Source organism: Cydia pomonella, chromosome 9 (genome assembly GCF_033807575.1).
Source record: "Cydia pomonella isolate Wapato2018A chromosome 9, ilCydPomo1, whole genome shotgun sequence".
NCBI classification, from domain to species: Eukaryota; Metazoa; Arthropoda; class Insecta; order Lepidoptera; family Tortricidae; genus Cydia; species Cydia pomonella.
In genome coordinates, this window is record NC_084711.1 from 12,699,659 (window position 1) to 12,719,725 (window position 20,067).

At 38.8% G+C, this 20,067-nt stretch overlaps 1 protein-coding gene across 1 annotated transcript; it reads right to left on the minus strand.

Moving 5' to 3' along the window:
* Window positions 1-12,433: 12,433 nt before the first annotated feature.
* On the minus strand, window positions 12,434-15,083 carry LOC133521414 (uncharacterized). Its single transcript, XM_061856363.1, has one exon. It carries the CDS (start codon window positions 14,480-14,482, stop codon window positions 13,382-13,384), a length of 1,101 nt encoding a protein of 366 aa, XP_061712347.1. The 5' UTR covers window positions 14,483-15,083; the 3' UTR covers window positions 12,434-13,381.
* Between the last annotated feature and the right edge of the window lie 4,984 nt (window positions 15,084-20,067).

Below are 20,067 nucleotides of genomic sequence, written 5' to 3' on the forward strand. Positions count from 1 at the left end.
TTCTAAAAACATAGATAGCAGTTATTTTTAAACACAAGTTCTATATAATTAATAGGATAGAAATATAAAAAGTAGGTGAGTTGACCGTGACGTCATTGTGTAATGTTTCATATGAATTTGTTCATATGCTTGATTTGTTGATGAAAATACTAAGATCACTATATACATGTCTTTAACATTTGAGGAGTTACCTCGATTCCTCATGAACCCCATCGTCTGAACTCGAACTTGACAAAATTTGTCTTGAAAATATAATTTGCTTAACAAACACAGCGAAGAGGAGAAATCGTCAAACGTGAACTATGCGTCGTTGAAGAGTTCCATTCTATTCATCATTAGCAGTTCCATTGCATCAAATGTCACTTGTTTAAATGTAAATGTTTGATTTGTTGATGAAAATACAAAAATCACTATATTTATGCCCTTAACATTTGAGGAGTTTCCTCGATTCCTCATAGATTCTACCATCAGATCTCGAGCTTGACAAAAAAATCTTTAAACCTAATTTGCCTAACAAACATAACGAAGACGACAAATCGTCAAGCGGGAACTATGCGTCGTTGAAGAGTTCCATTCTGATCAGCATCAGGAGTTCCACTTCATCAAATGTCACTTTTTAAAATGTAAATGCTTGATTTGTTGATGAAAATACAAAAATCATGTCAATCAAAACTGAGCTCCAAGAATGTTGGACACATTTGCGCAATTTGTGACCTTTTTTGGCGCGAGATAAACTAGGGAATGGTAAAACAACATCATCTGGTATTTTAGTATCGGCGCTAACACGGAAGACTATTTCAAGAGTCAGGGTCAGCAGCGTCACCGCCTGCGCCCGCGCCGCGTCACGCGCCCGTGTCGGGTTTCAGCAACTCGAAGCCGGTCCAACCCCAATTTCAGCCCATGATTGAGGCATTACGAACCAACAACGAGCTGCCGGAAATAGTTAACTGTAACCAGATCGAATATTTTTGTATGTAGGAGGTACTTATGTGCAAATGTTTTTATTGTTTTTTAATGTAGGTACTCATAAATCAGAAAAAGATACAATATTTAAAGTCAGACAAAGTTCCGAGAAATGGGGATTATGTAAAGCTTTACTAGTTATACTTGTGTATGCTAGTTTATCACGAATAAATGCGATGATTTCTGATTTCTTTAACAAAACACAACTTTGACTAAGTGGATGCGTATTGATTGTCAACTATTTACAAGCAGTCTAGGTTTCAAGTTAATACATACAAAACCGTATAGATGACGCTGTTAACTCTGATTACGAATTTACAACAGACGCGAATTGCATAGTGATTAATAATTTTAAAGCAGCTATTAAAAAGTTACTATCATAGGAGTTTATGTTATAATAATTAAATTATATATAACAATATTAGACGGAGCCCGTATCATTCTGAGTTAGATAAACTTTCTGACAACTCACTTCTGAATAAAACTTTGTTTACTTAGACTAATGGAAATTACCTAGAACAGTCCTCACATTATGAGGTAAACAATAAGAAGCGATTTTTCCTGAGCAGGAAGTTACACTATGGCAATTAATTTTTCCAATGAGCTAACAGTTTACACTGATTACTGATAAATACTTAATCACGTTTAGTCAAAGGACTTGCCTATGTGGATAACGACATATGAAATGTATATACAGAGGTGACTTAAAATTCGTAATACTAAGATATATGAAAAGATCCTGGTTTAGTACATGACGAGCAACATAACTATATCCATGTTAGTTACATTATTAACTAATTTGATAAAATATATATATCTATGTATGAATTAGTAAATTAATATATTAGGGGGTTATAGTTTACCTTATTATTCACTATTAACTAAGCCATTTATTTTGCATTGTGACTTTGAAGAAACTCTATAGGTACGTTCTTCAGACAATTAACCTTTATAGGCCTAGGTAGGTCGTATAGTAATCTAAAAGTTACTGCGTAGGTAGGTATTAAAGCAGCCCGCCGACGACCTTCAGATTTTGTAACAGTAGATACCTAGGCGTAACAGAGAAATAGGCATTGATTTAGGTACATATAAAACGCAGATACCTATATTATGTTGGCAAATGTTCAAAAAGCGACACTGGCCTTTCTCTGTGCTATATTCCGAAAAATATCAGCTTTTCGTTCAGCTCTCGCCGTTCGTAAAATAAGTCCTCTCATTATTTAACACCATGATGTGGCCCTTTTGTGAAAATATGAATTGCATAATGTGCAGTTGGTGATAGTTTTCACAACAATCGTGTGTAACGGTCCGATTCGAACAAAAACGTAACTTTTGACACTGACGTATCCAATCCACATCATACCTTTAGGAATTTTTTGACGTACGTTAAAGTTCGAGTCGGGCCGTAGGTCCGTCCAGCGCTCAATGAGTCAATTTTGTACTTGAGCATAATTTTAGCACACAATTGACATGAACGTCGGCGCCGGTTTCTTCACTTCTTGTTCGGCCGACTGACCTCAACCCGCAGCCATTGATGCGAAGGCGAACTATAGAGATGGTAATAGACAGGAAGCCCAGTCAATGCCAGAAGCCCAAGATACTCGCACATTTTTACCTTATTCTTATCTGTCTATTCAGATAAGCCATTTTGCATTACAAAACCATTGTGATTTAAATATACCTACGTATAAGTCGCGAGTAAGGCTGAGATCATCTCCAGACTTTAAAAATGAAACCAAGGTTAATGCTAATATAAATTTGACCTTAGTTTTTTGCTACATTTGGCGTTTTTAGGTAGGTACTTATACTTTACATATTGAATTAATATTAGCAATAAAATAGTATTTATTTATCAATTTCGATTTGCGATACTAACTAACAGTTATCTAGCAGGAAACTTTCTTGGTAGTTTCCTGCTATATATTATACTGCGTATAGTTTGGTATTAACCTTTAAGTATTACGAGTAAAAGTCATGGAGTTACGAGAAGACCTCCGATCACTAAGCACATACATCAATTGTTGTTACAATTTAAACACAACGCTGTTTACTCGTTTATTAAGGTCATCAAAATAAATTTACAAAATGAATATCAGATTGAGAATATCTGGAAGTAATTTATCAGTGCCGAACAACGGTCATTGGCAGTTGAAAGCCGAGCAGCTGCAGGTGGAGGTGCACCTGGCGCAACAGCTTTATTGCCGCACTTTCGCAAATAAGGTCACAGGATCCCCTGCCTACGCGAAATAAATAGCGGCCAGCATTACTTGTCGGTTTTTATTGGCTAGCTTGATTGCTAGACCCAAGCGGTGGCAGATATTACTTTTACTATCGGCAGAATATTTTATTCCTTTTTTATGGTGATCCGATGACATATCATGCTCACTCGATAATGATAAAAAATTGTCTTTAGGACACCTGTGGGTAGGTCAGGTACCATACATACGCATTATGTAAGAATTTATCTAAGAATTTACAACAAAACAAGGGTGACGAATGTTGCTACTTTTGTACTTGGAGTACAAATGTAATATGTTTATTTAACCTCTGTGATAAACTATGCAAAGTCCAGACTCAAACGCAGTCTTTGCAAAGACTTTGCCTTAACAACTGACATGTACGAACCCTTTAAAGATTGAAATACCTGAATATTCTAGCCTCGATTAAATTATTCAAACCGTGTTTGTCTCGTTCTTTCCCTTTGCTTAATTCAGAATTATGTGCATAATGCAAAGCTCACTTCGGCTGGCCTTGTATGCTTGTAGGAAGTGATTGGTTTTGTTATTTAGATTATGATCCAAGCACTGATTTTCCAGAAAATAATTAAGATATTGTATTTAGTAAGTACTTATAATGATAATTTATTTAATGACAGAAGTAGTCACCGGATTACCAGTGTAATCTAAAGTATAAAATGACTATAATGAACTTAGAGCAGAATTGTATTAGTCGGTGTACGGAGGAGTCCACCAAACCGGTCATGGCCAAGCCGGCAATGTTGGATGAAATTCCATTGCCGGCGCGTCTCACTAAAGCGCACGCAACAGATGGCCCGATTCGAACTTTATGATACGTGAAACATTTGCTAAAGACACGATATGGATTAGATATGTCAGTGTCTAAAGTGACGTATCTTCAAACAAAAACGTCACTTTTGACAGTAACATATCCAATCCAAATCGTGTCTTTAGAAATTTTTTGACGTATCTAAGTTCGAATCGGGCAGGCAATGTTTCGTAGCTTAATATTATTACGAACAAAGTACAATATGTATGCGCATGTTTGAAAAAAAAAGCATATAATAAAGCGGGTGATATTTTATTTTACCTTTTAGAACTCGTTTGTTTTAAGAGTAAGTAATTTTATTTTTCCATTTTTAGTTTTAAGAGTCCAGTAAGCTCGGTTCTCCATACAAACGTAGTTGCGCTCTCATTTTAAAACGACTTTGTAGATTGCTCTGAAAAGGTAAGGTAGGTTTTTTGTTATCTAGTCCTGTAATTAGTTTATGTAGCTTCAGATGCCATAGTTAAAAAATAGAGCGAATTAATTTTTTTCATACAAAACTTGTTTTTGCTTTATTTTGTTTGTTTTAGAAACTAGAGCTATATAAACTAATTACAGGACTAGATATACCTCATGTTATTGTATGTGCAAAGTTTCATTACAATCCAACAGGTAGTTTTAAAATGAGAACGAAACTCCGTTGGTATTGGAAGGTGAAATGACTCTTAAGTTCTGTAAGACTCCACCCTGTCTGGTCAAACTGTCATGTCACTAAACATTTATGCGCTTCAGGTAGGTTTCAAGGTCTGGATCTCAAGCTCAAATATGAATAGTTGGACCTCATGGAATCCGAAAATAAATGTCATATACTAAGTAAAAGTGACTAAGGCCTCCAGTGCCCCAGGCTGGAATCGAACCAGCGTCCTCTGCTATCGCATCATCATTTTTTTTCTTAGTATATGACATTTATTTTAAATTTATAATTTATATAGTAGTGTTTCTACTTGAAATAAAAATAAATTAAAATATTTTCTCAAAAATAATTTAATTTGTTCTAATACTTCTAATAGTACTCATGGAATCCTTCATCAGAAGTATCAGAACTAGACCTTAATACAAATGTTCCTTCAGAAGATGCCAAATCGCCAAAAGTGAAATATGCGTTGTTAAATAGTCCCGTTCTGGTCATCATAGCAGTTCCACTTCAACTGGCACCGACTTGGATAAAAAATGCTTGGTTTTTTGATGAAAATACTAAAATCGCTATAACTATTTATTTTATGCCTATAAGATTTGAGGACTTCTCTAGATTCCCATCATTGAAACTGGGATTTGACCAAAACGGGACCAACTTGGAGCTATATATATTCAAAACAAAAAAAATCGGTCGAATTGCCTTTTTTGCCGAAACACCTTTTTTTAAGTCGGTTAAAAAAGCAAAAGCATTACGAAATGTCATGTATAAGTACATTGCGACATGAAAGAGTAGAAATTAAATATAAATAAACTAAATAATTTCCATAGGTACAAAATTGTTGCCATATTTAAGTTTAACGTTACGTTCCGTTATTTTACGTTAATTGTTTATATTTACGTCAAAAATGTGACAGTTACGAATAAAGTGGCGCCCTCATTTTCTACTATTTTATGTTGCACTATGGTGGAGGTGTATTCCGATTGTAATACCAGGTTATGAATTTGATCTGGATTTATTATGGATATGATCTTTTAGTGTCAAAAGTGATATTCCTTCAACCATTGACAATGACACGATATATAAACTGGCATGCAACCCTTGGAAAAAATAGTTTAATACTAAGCAAAGTAGATACGCTGTAAAATATGTTTCGTATTATAAATATTCACCCAGACGTGACACTAGGACACTAGCCGCTTCGTCAAGTCTAGCCAAACCGTGTCCTCGAGACCTACACATGAAGACCGAGTACCCATGCACTAACCACGTCTGTCGGTAGCAGGGCCTTGAACTTTGAGAGCGCGCCAGTAAACATGTTTGCGTACTGCGCACTCGTTACTGTGACGTCTCTTGCCCTACACACTTCGCATTTTGCCGGTTTTTTCCGCCATCGCCATAGACCACGTGCGATACGGTCCTGGTATCAGATCGATCATCACACAGCTGAGCCCTGTCACACTAGCGAAAAATTAAAAGATTTTGTGTTCACATTTGTCATTTCTGTAGATACTTACCCAAAAGTTATGAAAGGTTTAGGTACTTACCTAATGATGCCTACAATATTGTTACTCCCAAAGGTTTTGGGCGATGTCAGTCTCAACCTAGAGGAAGATTATTTTTCTGTCTGTGTATGTCTGGCTCAATCATTCATATGGAAATTTTAAAATATTGGGAAATGAAAGAGTGAATGTTTGCTCTATTTTAGACTCCACAACTTTTGACACGTGGTTTGTAACACATTCTTAACCTCCAATAAAAGACTCACGACGCGACAGTTTGTCGTTGCGAATAGTACGAATTAATATATCCTTGGCGAAACAAATAAAACACGAATGTAACCTTCTGCCAGTGATTGTAGTAGCTTCCTGGTGTACGACATCAACTCAATAAAATTACGCACGTTCATAAATAGTAAAAACAATGATCAAGGAAACATTCCTGTTTACATACATATTGAATGGCCCTTTGTGACGTACGCGGCATGGTGACCGCGGTCAGATAATGAGCGCGTCAAGGTCCCCGTGCTAATTGCAATTACCGCGAGTGGACATTCTTTGTTCCAATAATGATTAATGCCGGTCGCGATTGTCGAGGATCGCAAATGAGATATCAGGAAGCCTCCGCGCCAATGTCAGCGGACAAGGTCGGAGCCCCGCCCCGCGCACGCGGCCGCCGGACTGGCCAACGACCGCGGTGTTGCTCGCGAAATTATTACATTACTTAAGCTTACACACTTATTTTTGCTAGAACTAGTTAGTAAATATTTATTTTTTGTAGTTCACACTTCACCGAATAAGGTGTAAGTTAAATATTTCGAGGCTAGGTACTAGGTAGGTATACCTATTTAGTAAAAAAGCGGCCAAGTGCGAGTCGGACTCGCGCATGAAGGGTTCCGTACCATTTATGACGTATTAAAAAAAATCTACTTACTAGATCTTGTTCAACATTTTACCACTTTGGACACACATTATACCACTTTAGAAGTGTCTCTCGCGCAAACTTTTCAGTTTAGAAAAAAATGATATTAGAAACCTCAATATCATTTTTGAAGACCTATCCGTAGATACCCCACATGTATGGGTTTGATGAAAAATTTTTTTTTTAATATTATGACGTATTAAAAAAAACTACTTACTAGATATCGTTCAAACCAATTTTCGGTGGAAGTTTGCATGGTAATGTATATCATATATTTTTTTTAGATTTTTCATTCTGTTATTTTAGAAGTTACGGGGGGGGACACAAATTTTTTCACTTTGGAAGTGTCTCTAGCGCAAACTATTCAGTTTAGAAAAAAATTATATTAGAAACCTAAATATTATTTTTGAAGACCTATCCATAGATACCCCACACGTATGGGTTTGATGAATTTTTTTTTTATAATTTTATGACGTATTAAAAAAAACTACTTACTAGATCTCGTTTAAACCAATTTTCGGTGGAAGTTTGCATGGCAATGTATATCATATATTTTTTTAGATTTTTCATTCTGTTATTTTAGAAGTTACGGGGCGGGGGGGGACACACATTTTACCACTTTGGAAGTGTCTCTCGCGCAAACTATTCAGTTTAGAAAAAAATGATATTAGAAACCTCAATATCATTTTTAAAGACCTATCCATAGATACCTCACACGTATGGATTTGATGAATAAAGATTTTTTGAGTTTCAGTTCTAAGTATGGGGAACCCCCAAAATTTATTGTTTTTTTTCTATTTTTGTGTAAAAATCTTAATGCGGTTTATAGAATACATCTACTTACCAAGTTTAAACAGTATAGCTCTTATAGTTTCGGAAAAAAGTGGCTGTGACATAATCGGACAGACGGACATGACGAATCTATAAGGGTTCCGTTTTTTGCCATTTGGCTACGGAACCCTAAAAATGGTAGAAAATTATCAGGGAAGTTTAGGAACTTAAGACACCTCGGCATGTTGATTCATAATACATACGTAACAACATAGCTGTCGCTTGAAGTTTTTTTTTCATTCATCTATCAGCTGCAATGCTAGGTTGACTTTCGGGCAACAGGTGAGTGTACTGAAATTAAAATGTATGTGTTTTGGTAAATAAATATTACTGCTAAAGCGCGCAGTTGTTTTATGAGATAAACACAGCGTTTAATGCGATTAACGGAATGTAGGAAAAATGACAATGCGCTTACCGCTGCGTTTACCGCGTAAAATATGGTCATTAGATTATCTGATGCAGAATGGTGTGCTGCGGTAAACGAATCGTATTTAATGCTGCGTTTATCGTAAACAACCACGCGTTTAAGTACTACGATTCTTTCATCACTTGATTTTCGTATTTGTCGGTATATTTAAGTACCTATTTAAGTACGCTTAGGCTTCGACGGTGGGATATATTCATACATATATATAATCATAGCAGTCAACAACAAACTCCAGAAAAAAGTTATTGTTAAACTTTTTGCTTGAAGTGACCAATCTATATTCATTTATATGGATTACAGACAGTATTAAAGTTTATGTTAGTAGAGATGTGGCCACGACATCTACGACACCCACGCAAAGCGCGACCACTTGTGGCCACGCCACCATTTGATAAGAATGACCTCCCCCTTCTGAAATTTAACTAATTTTGCGGTCGTGTTGCTAGGAAAGAACCTTCAAAGAAGGCCTAAGGACTAGTAAGTGCGCCATAAATTTCAGGAAGGTACTAACCCTAACCTTACGGATATAAATATTTTATTACCTCACCGTACATACATGCGCGCGCTTATTTATTTCGAGCAAATAAACTGTAACCTTGCAGGAGTAACAAATCAGCAACGTTACAGTTATTGTTTTTTTATCAGAGCAGGCGCGTGTAAGAGAAACTAATCCTAATTTCTTCTGCAAAACCACTAAATTACAACGTGCGTGACCGAGTCTTATCGTCATACTGCTAATCAGTTAAAGCAGTGGGACCTTGAGCATGACCCTGGATATTTTTGTTCGAATATTTTGCGGAACGTGCGTAGATACGAAAACGTGACGTGGACCTGCCAAACATATGTACTTCTGGTGGTATCTGTTGATTATCTATCACAAATAATACGTAATGTGTTTTTATCAGAGGCGATTATTCTAGTACAATGGCAACGATAAAGCACATGCCAGGAAATGGAGAGCGGTACTATAAGGCTGGTAGGTATCGTACGATAGCTTAATGTCGCGGTACGTACGTGACAATCTCAATGGCAATACATTTATCGTGAAGCACGCTCTCGTCTTCTGGGTCGCAGTCCAGTCAATGACTAACCTTAATCCAGCTATAATTACCCCATTTGTGAAAATTAGCAAAACTGTCATTTTACTTTTAAACTTATTGGGATCATGCAGAAACCTTATTCGATTTGTAGATCCATTGTCTCATAATATAATCAAACGTGTAACTTCTAACGTCTAAACATTTCTAACATTTTAATCGACTTTCTGCAAAATATTGGTATAAAATTAATTGTTAGACGAAAATTATTTTCATTGACTTGGGTATAGTCGGTACTTACTCGACGCGCAAGGCCGTTCGCTGTCGATCTAGGAAGTCGAGCGATCTGACCTCGACCTTGTATACGTGCGAAAAAATATTTGACGACGCACGAACTCCTCTCCGTTCCCGCCCGGCCCTCCCTGATCCTCGTAACTATTCCCATTAAGCTCACATCGCCGCTCTCGCCATTAACGCTCGTTGTCAGCTTTCTAACATAATTACCTACGCTGGAATGACAAGTACAAGGGCTGCACATATGCTGCACGATAAATCAAAAAGGTACTATACGATACACACAGTATTCTTTTTTATTGCTATACAACGTGTATGGCGTATTTACATTCGCGTGAGAGTGGCGAGCCGAGCCACGAGCCATGTCTATGATTTGATTTTTTTTTTCTCAAATATTCTAGGCCACCACCAACCACCACCAGCGCCACCTATTTAAGGTTTTTTGACGGACACTTTTTGGTACCGTGATATTTCATTCCTTACCTCTATCTTCCATAGTTTGAAAAAGTCTATAGTTGTTACCGCGGATTTACATTCGCGGCTCTTGGCTCGGCTCGTGGCTCGTCTCGTGGCTAGGCTCGCTCGCGCTCACACGCGAAAATACGGGACGCGCGCTTGCTGTTTACATTCGCGTCCGGTTGTTCATTCGGTTACAAACCATATACCGTGCCGTGCCGCTTGCGTTAAAAATTAGTTTTGTTAGTTCGTTCGTACGTTATTTGATTAGTTCAACGAGCTTAGGGGCTGTGGCCGAGAGTGCGTAAGTACATTAGCTCGTGGAGCTCACAAACTGTGGCTGAGACACGAGACGAGCCTCGAGCCGAGCCAAGAGCCGCGAATGTAAATCCACGGTAACAACTATAGACTTTTTCAAAATATGGAAGATAGAGGTAAGGAATGAAATCTCACGGTACCAAAAAGTGTCCGTCAAAAAACCTTAAATAGGTGGCGCTACAATACCTAGAATATTTGAGAAAAAAAAATTCAAATCATAGACAGCGCACTTCACTCGGTCAATAACGCCTAGGTTCTTAGCTACTCTAGCGCAACTCTGGTGAGTTTAGGAACTATTATCTATAACTGACAGCTGGACACTTTTGCAACCGTTCTGCCTATGGAGATTTCATTCCTTACTTCTACCTTCCATATTTCAAACTCGAAGGGTAGGCTAACCATGTAAAAAAAAATTTATAGGGTTGTGACAATGCAAATTAAAAACGATTTTTTACGATTCTCGATTAAATTTGCAAAGGCCATATAATCGATTCTGTTGGTGATGATTTATATTTTTAAGTTTGCAAAGGCCATATAATCGATTCTGTTGGTGATGATTTATATTTTTAAGTATGTTTGCCTTCATAATTTTTATTATTTTTATATCTTCATAATTTTTTTTTTTTCTCTTTATAATATAATATAAAGTATATATAATAATTTAAGTATGTTTGTCTTCATAATTTGACGACCGGTTTGGCCTAGTGGGCAGTGACCCTGCCTACGAAGCTGATGGTCCCGGGTTCAAATCCTGGTAAGGGCATGTATTTGTGTGATGAGCATGGATATTTGTTCCTGAGTCATGGGTGTTTTCTATGTATTTAAGTATTTATAGATATTTATATATTATATATATCGTTGTCTAAGTACCCTCAACACAAGCCTTATTGAGCTTACTGTGGGACTTAGTCAATTTGTGTAATAATGTCCTATAATATTTATTTATTTATATATTTTTATTTATAATTGGACGCGACTGAAACGATGTGACACGAGCGGAATCGATTAGGTCGATAAGTAGAGTCAAACTCTATTGCCTATAATTGAGTTCCGTTTTACATTATGAAACTCAACGTTATTTTTATAACATAATAATATATATTTATATACTTTGTGTCTATTATAAGCTTTCATTTGATATAATAAACGATTAAAAAACACATAAAAAAGTTTTAAAAAAAATTGTTTTTTCGTGCCATTTTTTTTACTAGGCAACCTATTTGCAATGTGTCAATGTGAATTATCTATCATTTATTGTGCATTTATTTCGTATCGCAAATAAAAAACAGATGAGGGTAGATATTCCTTGTAATCAGTGGCGTAGCGTGCCTTGGCGGGGCCCCGTATAAAAATTTGTTTGGGGGCCCTTAGGAAGGGTAAAGATTTCTCACAAAAACGTACGTTGGGGGCCCCCGTGGCCCGGGGGCCCCGTATAATTGATACGGCAGATACGGCGGTAGCTACGCCCCTGCTTGTAATGTATCTCCTACTAACACATAAACATAAGTATAAAGTGTTCGCCTTTAAGAGCTTTCGTGGTCTGTACCCCTAGTGTAAATATTTTCGACAGCGAAACGTTACGTACGCGTTTGCGTTAAGTGTCATTTTGTATGAGATTTTTGACTTTCCAAAACGTCCCGCTTGGCGCGCTGTTCAAAAACCCATACAAAATGAGACTTAACGCAAACGCGTATGTCACGTTTCGCTACCGACAACACTTACACTAGGGGCACTGTTCAAATAAAACGTCCGTATAATTTATTTGTAACATATTCCGTACCCCTAGTGTAAATTTAATCGACATCATAACGTGACGAACGCGTTTGCGTTAAGTCTCATTTTGTATAGGATTTTGAGTTTCCAAAACGTCCCGCTTGGCGCGCTCTTTCTAAATCACATACAAAATGAGACTAAACGCAAACGCGTACGTCGCGTTTCGAAATCGAATGTATTTACACTAGGGGTACAGGTTGTTATATACACTGGTTCTAACACCACCACCACCACAAAACGTAACCTTGAATGTAAGAATTACGTTTACTTATTTAAATGTATGCCAGATTCAATTCGACAGCGTTCAGGAAGTATTGTTCATTCGAAGTTTTCAGTCGCTGCCGTTGATATCTAGCATTGAATTCTAAGTCACCTCGAACCGCTGTCTGTACATCACAATGAGATAATGGGTAATATTACGTATAGGAAACATAACATGCCATCTTCAGCGGTGACGTTAGACCGCGGAACACATTTCAAGGTCAATATTTGCGGAAAACAACAAGATCTACAAGGAATTTTATAACGTTTATTTAGATTTCTGAAACGTAATTTTTTTTTGAAGGAAGTGTCATATATAGTTTACTAAACTAGGCCTGGGGGCCGATTTCGTGTAATTTCCCTTCCCTTCAATTTATCTCCACTACTAGGCATTTATATTCTACTAATATAATTGAAAACGAGTGGTCAATACCACTAGATTCCCAATTTCTATTGCTCGTATTTCTAAAATATCAATTCGCCGTTTTCCACAGATTTTCGAGTGACGAATTCGAGCGCTCGAAATTCAAAAATTAGCCCCGTGAGGCCCTCGAATGGCCTACCGCGAACCACGTTCGACGTTTTCCCTGTCACATTTACGTGCGAAGTTACAAGTGCGACAGAGAGGCAACACGTCAAGCGTGGTTCGCGGTAGGCCCTCTGTTCTGTTTCTATGAGTGAAACCGTCATAGGCTCATAATTACAGTATGACGGTAGTAGGACCTTACCACTCAAGGAAGATAACTTTAATGTTTGGTGCATTTTTTTTTTTATTATTTCAATAAAATACAGTGGATACTGACTTAATATTAAATACAACGTCCCACAAAACTGTTTGCACAGTTTGACTGTGGGATCCGTGGGGCTATACTAGGTTAGGTACATAATAATCATAAAGTCTAATTATTTGTAGAGGCAAAAATTGGATAGGTATGTGTTAAGGTAATGTTGGAACAAAGGTCTTTTGAATTTATTTTTATTTTTCTCCTGTCTGATAGTTACAGGTAAGGTGTTGAGTAAGTATGGTAAGCGCTTCTCGATGAGCCTGTCTCCATAGTAATTGCTTACTCTGAGAGCAGCATACTTACCTGCAGCTATAGACCTGGTGCCATGGTTATGGCTCATTTGATATAAGTTACTCTCTTGATTGCCGTGTTGTCTAACTAAAAATAAATATTTGTGTCTTAGGGTTGCCGGAAGAATTTTACATATTTTAAATAACTTGTAATAATCATTTTTATATTTGTTTTTAGTTTTATTGCTAACTAATAGCTTTAGAAATCGTGTTTGTAATTTTTCAATCTTTTCTATATTAGATTTAAAAGTGAGTCCATAACAATCCAGAGAGTAACCTATAATCGATTCTACAAGTGAATTATAAATACGTTTAAGGGTGCTTATTGGGACTCTATATCTTAGATGGTAAAATCTAACAAGTAGGACTCTTAATTTACTGCAGATGTAATCTGTATGAGATGACCAAGAAAAGTTTTCATCTATTCTCATGCCAAGATAAGTTATGCATTTAACACGCTCAATTGGCTTACATTGGCAACTAAAAAGACTATTATGGAAACAGGAGAAGTCATGTGTCACTATTGTTGGCTCTGGCGAACAGGAGGGATTTAAATAAGGTGAGTGTAAAATTAGTAGCTTGGTTTTATCTGAGTTTAACACTATGCCATTGTCGTGCGACCACCTGACTACGGCGTCGACGTCCTGCTGCACCGCGCGGCAAGTATCGGCGAGGTCGGCGGCGGCGCCGGCGCGCAGCACGCACAGGTCGTCGGCGAACATGTGCGGGGAGCAGTGCCGCAGCACGCCGCACAGGCTGTCCACGTGCAGCAAATAGCACACCGGGCCGCATCCCGAGCCTTGCGGTACCCCGCACCGCACCCCCCGCTCGTCTCCCAGGGTCGACCCCACCTTCACACGGTAGGAGCGCGCGGTGAGATAGTCACTGAACCACTGGCTCAGTGGCTCGTCCACCCCGCACTCTTTCATGGCATTGATAAGCGCATTTGTCTCCAGAGTGTCAAATGTCTTCCGAAAGTCAAAAAATACAAATATACAATCAGGAAATCAATACATATAATATCCTAGAGCCTAACATTTACTGTCTTAAGTTAACCTAAAGGACTCAGTTTAAAATAAGAGACCCGTTGTCTAACGGTAGGTTTGTCTCGTTCCCGCTCATGTGTGGAAGCGCAACGCAATACCTATGTATTAGATTTAGATTAATTAAATTAATATTGCATTTTCAGTAAAATCATCATCGTTAACGTTATGTTATCGATATAATGCAAATAGTTTAGTAAAGACTGACAAATCCAAACAATTGTAATATTGTCTTCGTATTACATATATGCTAGCTGTTTCATTCACAATGCACCTGTCAGAATGAATCACTACTATGCAAACCACGTGTTTATATTAGTTGAGTAATTTCGTTCACGACAAGTAGGTACAGAATTACTCATCTTGGTACCAGATACATTTAATTTGGAGGTCACTCAAGTACAGTCAGCATCAAAAGTAGCGGATCAGACTACGCATCAAAAGTATCTACCATTCTCTAACAACTCAACAAAAAGATATTACTATATATATATATATATATATATATATATATATATATATATTTATTTATTTATATGTAGAACAATTAGATTGTAACAAATACCTTTGAAAGAGAACTGTACAGATTTGTCTACAATTGGAAAATAATTCCAAAGTGACAGATACTTAGGGCCACCCCACACTAGCGTCTCCTGAGCGTCGGCGTCTTATAGTCAACTGTATGGCTGCTGCTCGACGCAACGTCGTCGGCTCAACTGCGCAGCGACGCCATTTTTCACAGCGCTGACTAGATGCCGACGCTCAAAAGACGCTAGTGTGGGGTGACTCTTAGTGCGTATTATTTCATCCTTCATCCGCTACCTTTGATGATGATAAAACTTTGGATAATGATGAAGCAAATTTTGTATTAACTATGTCAGCTGTAAACTACTAAGTTAGGGCTTGTAGAGTTAGAAACTTGGCTCTACATGAGATCTGATAACTTTTTGTCAGTCTAATGGTTTACATGAAAATGCTGTTGGTGGGATAAATGTTTACAAAAAGGTTAAGAACCACTGATGTAGCCCTTAATCTCAGGCATTCAACATCAATGAGCAATCCGGTCGCCGGTGGCAGTGTTTTAGCAAACATTCCTTGCGACTCATTGTTCTGGCTCTTGCGCAACTTTGTTTGACAAACATCGTCGATTGTGACGGTCTGAATGCCTGGAAATGCCTACAAGAATTACATACCACAAGCACGACACGTGTTGTTGTAGACCGGCGATCTGCATCTAATTAACATCAGTTTCAAAAGTAGCGAATCAGGGTGCGTAGCCAACAAACGAAACGCAACTGTCACTGTCGCACTATTATGAAAGTGATTGACACAAAGCATTTCGTTGTCGTAGCGCAAGCTATTGTCACCTTGACTAGGCACCCAGGCGTTATGTTGTTAAAAATTAAAACGAGGACCAGGAAAATGAAAGTAGTTTTAATGGAGAGTAACTGACGCTGGCCATTGTATTTTATTAAGATTACTGCATTTACCGAGTTATTGTATAAATATGAATATTTTAAAAATAAAGGCGCTTTATGCTCAATGTTAATGCCATCTAAAGGATAACTCACGCTAGGACGGGCTGGGTCCGAGCCGAGACGTCCGACATTTCAGTTTTCTATCGAACACATCACATGATCACCGATCACCGTGTCGGAAGCCTCGGCCCCGAACCCGGACCGTTCTAGCGTGAGTCATCCTTAATTCACAGTAGTTTTATATTTTGGTTGGATTTTTTTAAGTGGCCAGTTACAGAAGGAAGTTATAGTTATTTAAATTATAATGTACCTATACAAAGTTTGATTGATAGATAATGAAACTATAAATACTACTTATAAAAACTGACTACAGACCGTATCGTATCTGTACGTTTATAATTATAATTATCGACAACCTAGTTAACACAACCAGGAGAATTAAAGATGTGTCTATTTTTTATAAAATCTGCTCCTGGGTCAAGTTGTTTAATTTTAATATGATACTAATAAAATTACAGTAAATTTAACTAGTTATTTCTCCATTTCAGTAATATGTACTTTTGTAGGTGCTTACTATAAGTATTAATGTGACATCGATACGACTCTGCGCATTATGGAGCATATCGATGGTTAAGTGCGTGTGCAGTATGCACCGCAGATCACACCTACAAGATGGAGTACTCGTATATATTCAGTGGAATCTAGATAGCACGAATCTGAAGGGAAACCCCACAAAGTTAAAGTTCGTCTTAAAGAGGTTTCGAGTTACAGATGTAAAATGAATGAAAAATTTGTAAAGGAGAGGTTATTAATCATACATACGCACGGTCTTATTTTTTCGAGTAGTAGAGGTTTGTTGATGATTAATATCGAGATATAGAGGCGAAATAAGAATACGTCTATTTTTTCGAGTTATTAGGTCGAATTTCAGTTTTCGAGTTATGGAGGATAAATTTGTACTGGATAGCCTAGAAGGGAATCGTTGGTTACTTTATCTTAATGAGGTTAAATATTTCGAGTTTTGGAGGCTTGGGGCTTTGAAGGTAAGGGAATAACATTGAGTCAAGGTTCGAGTTGACGTTTCTCATTTCAACTGCGTCCAAGATTACGACTTACACTTATTTAGATTACTAGAGTATCAATTAATAACGTACTGTGCGGTTTAAGAGGAATTTCCTGCCGAGGTTTTCCCGTAGAGCTACAGTATGGGGTTCTTCAAAAAAAAGGAGTGTAAAGGTTTTTAAAGGGACGGCAACGCGTATCTCTGGTGTTGCAGGCGTTCATTGGCTACGGTGACTGCTTACCATCAGGTGGGCCGTATGCTTGTTTGCCACCGATGTATCAAACACAAATAATAATAATAATATTAAACTGGTAACTTAACTTATAACTTCCTTAACAACTGGTGTCACCTTCCTGCTCTATAAGTCCGGTAGTACCACGGAAGCAAAGAACTATAGACCCATCACGTGCTTGCCTACACTCTACAAGCTCCTTACATCCATTTTGAGACATCCTTACATCAAAAATAAACGCGCACATTGTCGCAAACAACATTTTGGCCTCCGCTCAAAATGGATGTAGGGTTGGGTCCCGTGGTACTAAAGAGCTCCTCCTCATAGACATGACCATTTGCCAACAAATCCGGCGGAATAAGGGGGCCCTCTCTGCCGCTTGGATTGACTACAAGAAGGCCTATGATTCGGTGCCTCACTCATGGCTGGGGAGGGTCTTAGAGCTGTATAAAGTTGATACAGCTTTAAGAGCCTTCCTAAGCGCGTGTATGAGGCAGTGGACCACAGTCCTTCGTCAACCAGGAGGTGGGGATGACCGCCCTGGCCCGCAGGATTTTATAAGGATTGAGCGAGGAATATTCCAGGGTGATAGTCTGAGTCCCCTGTGGTTCTGCCTAGCTCTGAATCCCCTCAGCACCCTGCTGAAGGATTCGGGACTAGGTTGCCGGCTTCGGAGAGAGGGTGAAGTCATTTCTCACCTTCTGTACATGGATGACCTCAAATTATTTGCACCAAATAGCCAAGACTTGTTGGAGCTACTGAAAACCACCGAAGTTTTCAGTAGTGCCATCAATATGGAGTTTGGTGTCGATAAATGTGCGGTTATGCATGTACAGCGGGGGAAGGTTGTAAATTCAACAAATTTACAACTATCTGAGGCAATGTCTTTCAGATCTATCTCTGAATCAGAAACCTACAAATACCTTGGTATGTCACAGTCGTTGGGTATTGAGGACGAGGGTATTAGACAGTCGGTGAAGGAGCGCTTTTTTAGTCGGCTCACAAAAGTCCTTAACAGTCTTTTGTCAGGAGGCAACAAAGTGCGCTCCTTCAACGCCTGGGTAATGCCCTTACTCACATACTCCTTTGGCATACTAAGGTGGACTCAGACCGAACTGAACGCCCTGGACCGGAGGGTCCGACTACTGCTCACCACACACCGTATGCTTCACCCACGCTCGTCAGTTATGAGATTGTACATCCCACGGAAGTGTGGAGGTCGAGGCTTCCTAAACGCCAAAGATCTCCACAACCGCGAGGTGTGCAATCTCAGGAATTATTTCCTTAACAACGAGTGTGGGATGCATCGTGATGTGGTGGCAGTAGACAGGAACCTCACGCCGCTCTCCTTGGCAAACGAGAACTGGCGCAAACCTGTGGTACTAAGTACTGCGGATCGCAAGGCGGCATGGGAGAGTAAGGTGCTACACGGGCGGTTCTACAAGGCCCTCACGGGACCCGACGTGGACCTGCTCGCGTCGGTGAACTGGTTACGATTCGGGGACCTCTTCGGAGAAACCGAAGGTTTTGCCTGTGCAATTGCGGACGAAGTGATGATGACGAACAACTATCGGAAATATATCCTGAAGGACGGTACGGTCGACATTTGTCGGGCATGCCGCCGTCCCGGAGAGTCACTCAGGCATATCATTTCCGGTTGTTCTCATCTTGCTAACGGCGAGTACTTGCACAGACATAATCTCGTAGCCAGGATTATTCACCAGCAACTTGCTCTTCTATACGGCCTTGTGGACCGCGAAGTACCGTACTACAAGTACTCACCTGCGCCAGTTCTCGAAAATGGTCGTGCCACGCTTTATTGGGATCGATCTATTATCACTGACAGGACTATTGTAGCCAATAAGCCTGACATCGTGATAATAGATCGATCGCAACGCCGGGCCGTGCTCGTCGACATCACCATCCCCCATGACGAGAATCTCGTGAAAGCCGAGAAGGACAAATCCAGTAAGTACCTAGACTTGGCTCACGAGATAACCGCCATGTGGGATGTTGATTCGACGATCATTGTCCCGATAGTCGTTTCAGCGAACGGTCTCATAGCGAAGAGTGTCGAACAACACCTTGAGAGACTCTCGCTAGGTGGTTGGATCAAGGGTCAGATACAGAAGGCGGTGATCTTGAGCACGGCGCGGATAGTCCGGCCGTTCCTCTCTCTGCGGCCCTGACCACCGGCAGCTTGGGCCTTGCCCCGCTGCTGGCGGCACCCTAGGTTAGGTTTTTTTATAATGTGTTTATATCTTTTGTATTGTTTTGTAAGTGTTTTTATATCTTACTTTTATATCCATATTATAAAAAATCCTAATCTAAGATATTAAATGAATAAAGAGAATATAATAATAAAAACAAACCAATAGGGGTAAGCATAGGCCAATTAAGTACCATGAACCGAGTGATGTGCTTCGTAGGGCCTATTTTAGCACTAAAAAAAACCGGTGCATCTGCATAATCATTTTTTTATACTGGTTCATAATATTTATATTCCCATCAAGGTTTGGAAAAACGGGTGTCTTTTCTGGGACGTGATGAAAGATAATGATTTGGCTTTATTTTAATAAATCATATTCCTAGTTTTTAGGAAATAGAAAATTTGAACATAAGGGTCCAGCATGAAAATTTGATTTTGAATTACATTATGTCGACATAAAAGATGCATAACTTTAACTAATCATCTTCC

Excerpts from the sequence above, each read along its gene's own strand:
- LOC133521414 (XM_061856363.1), bottom strand. The coding sequence starts at position 14,482 with ATGAAAGAGTGCGGGGTGGACGAGCCACTGAGCCAGTGGTTCAGTGAC.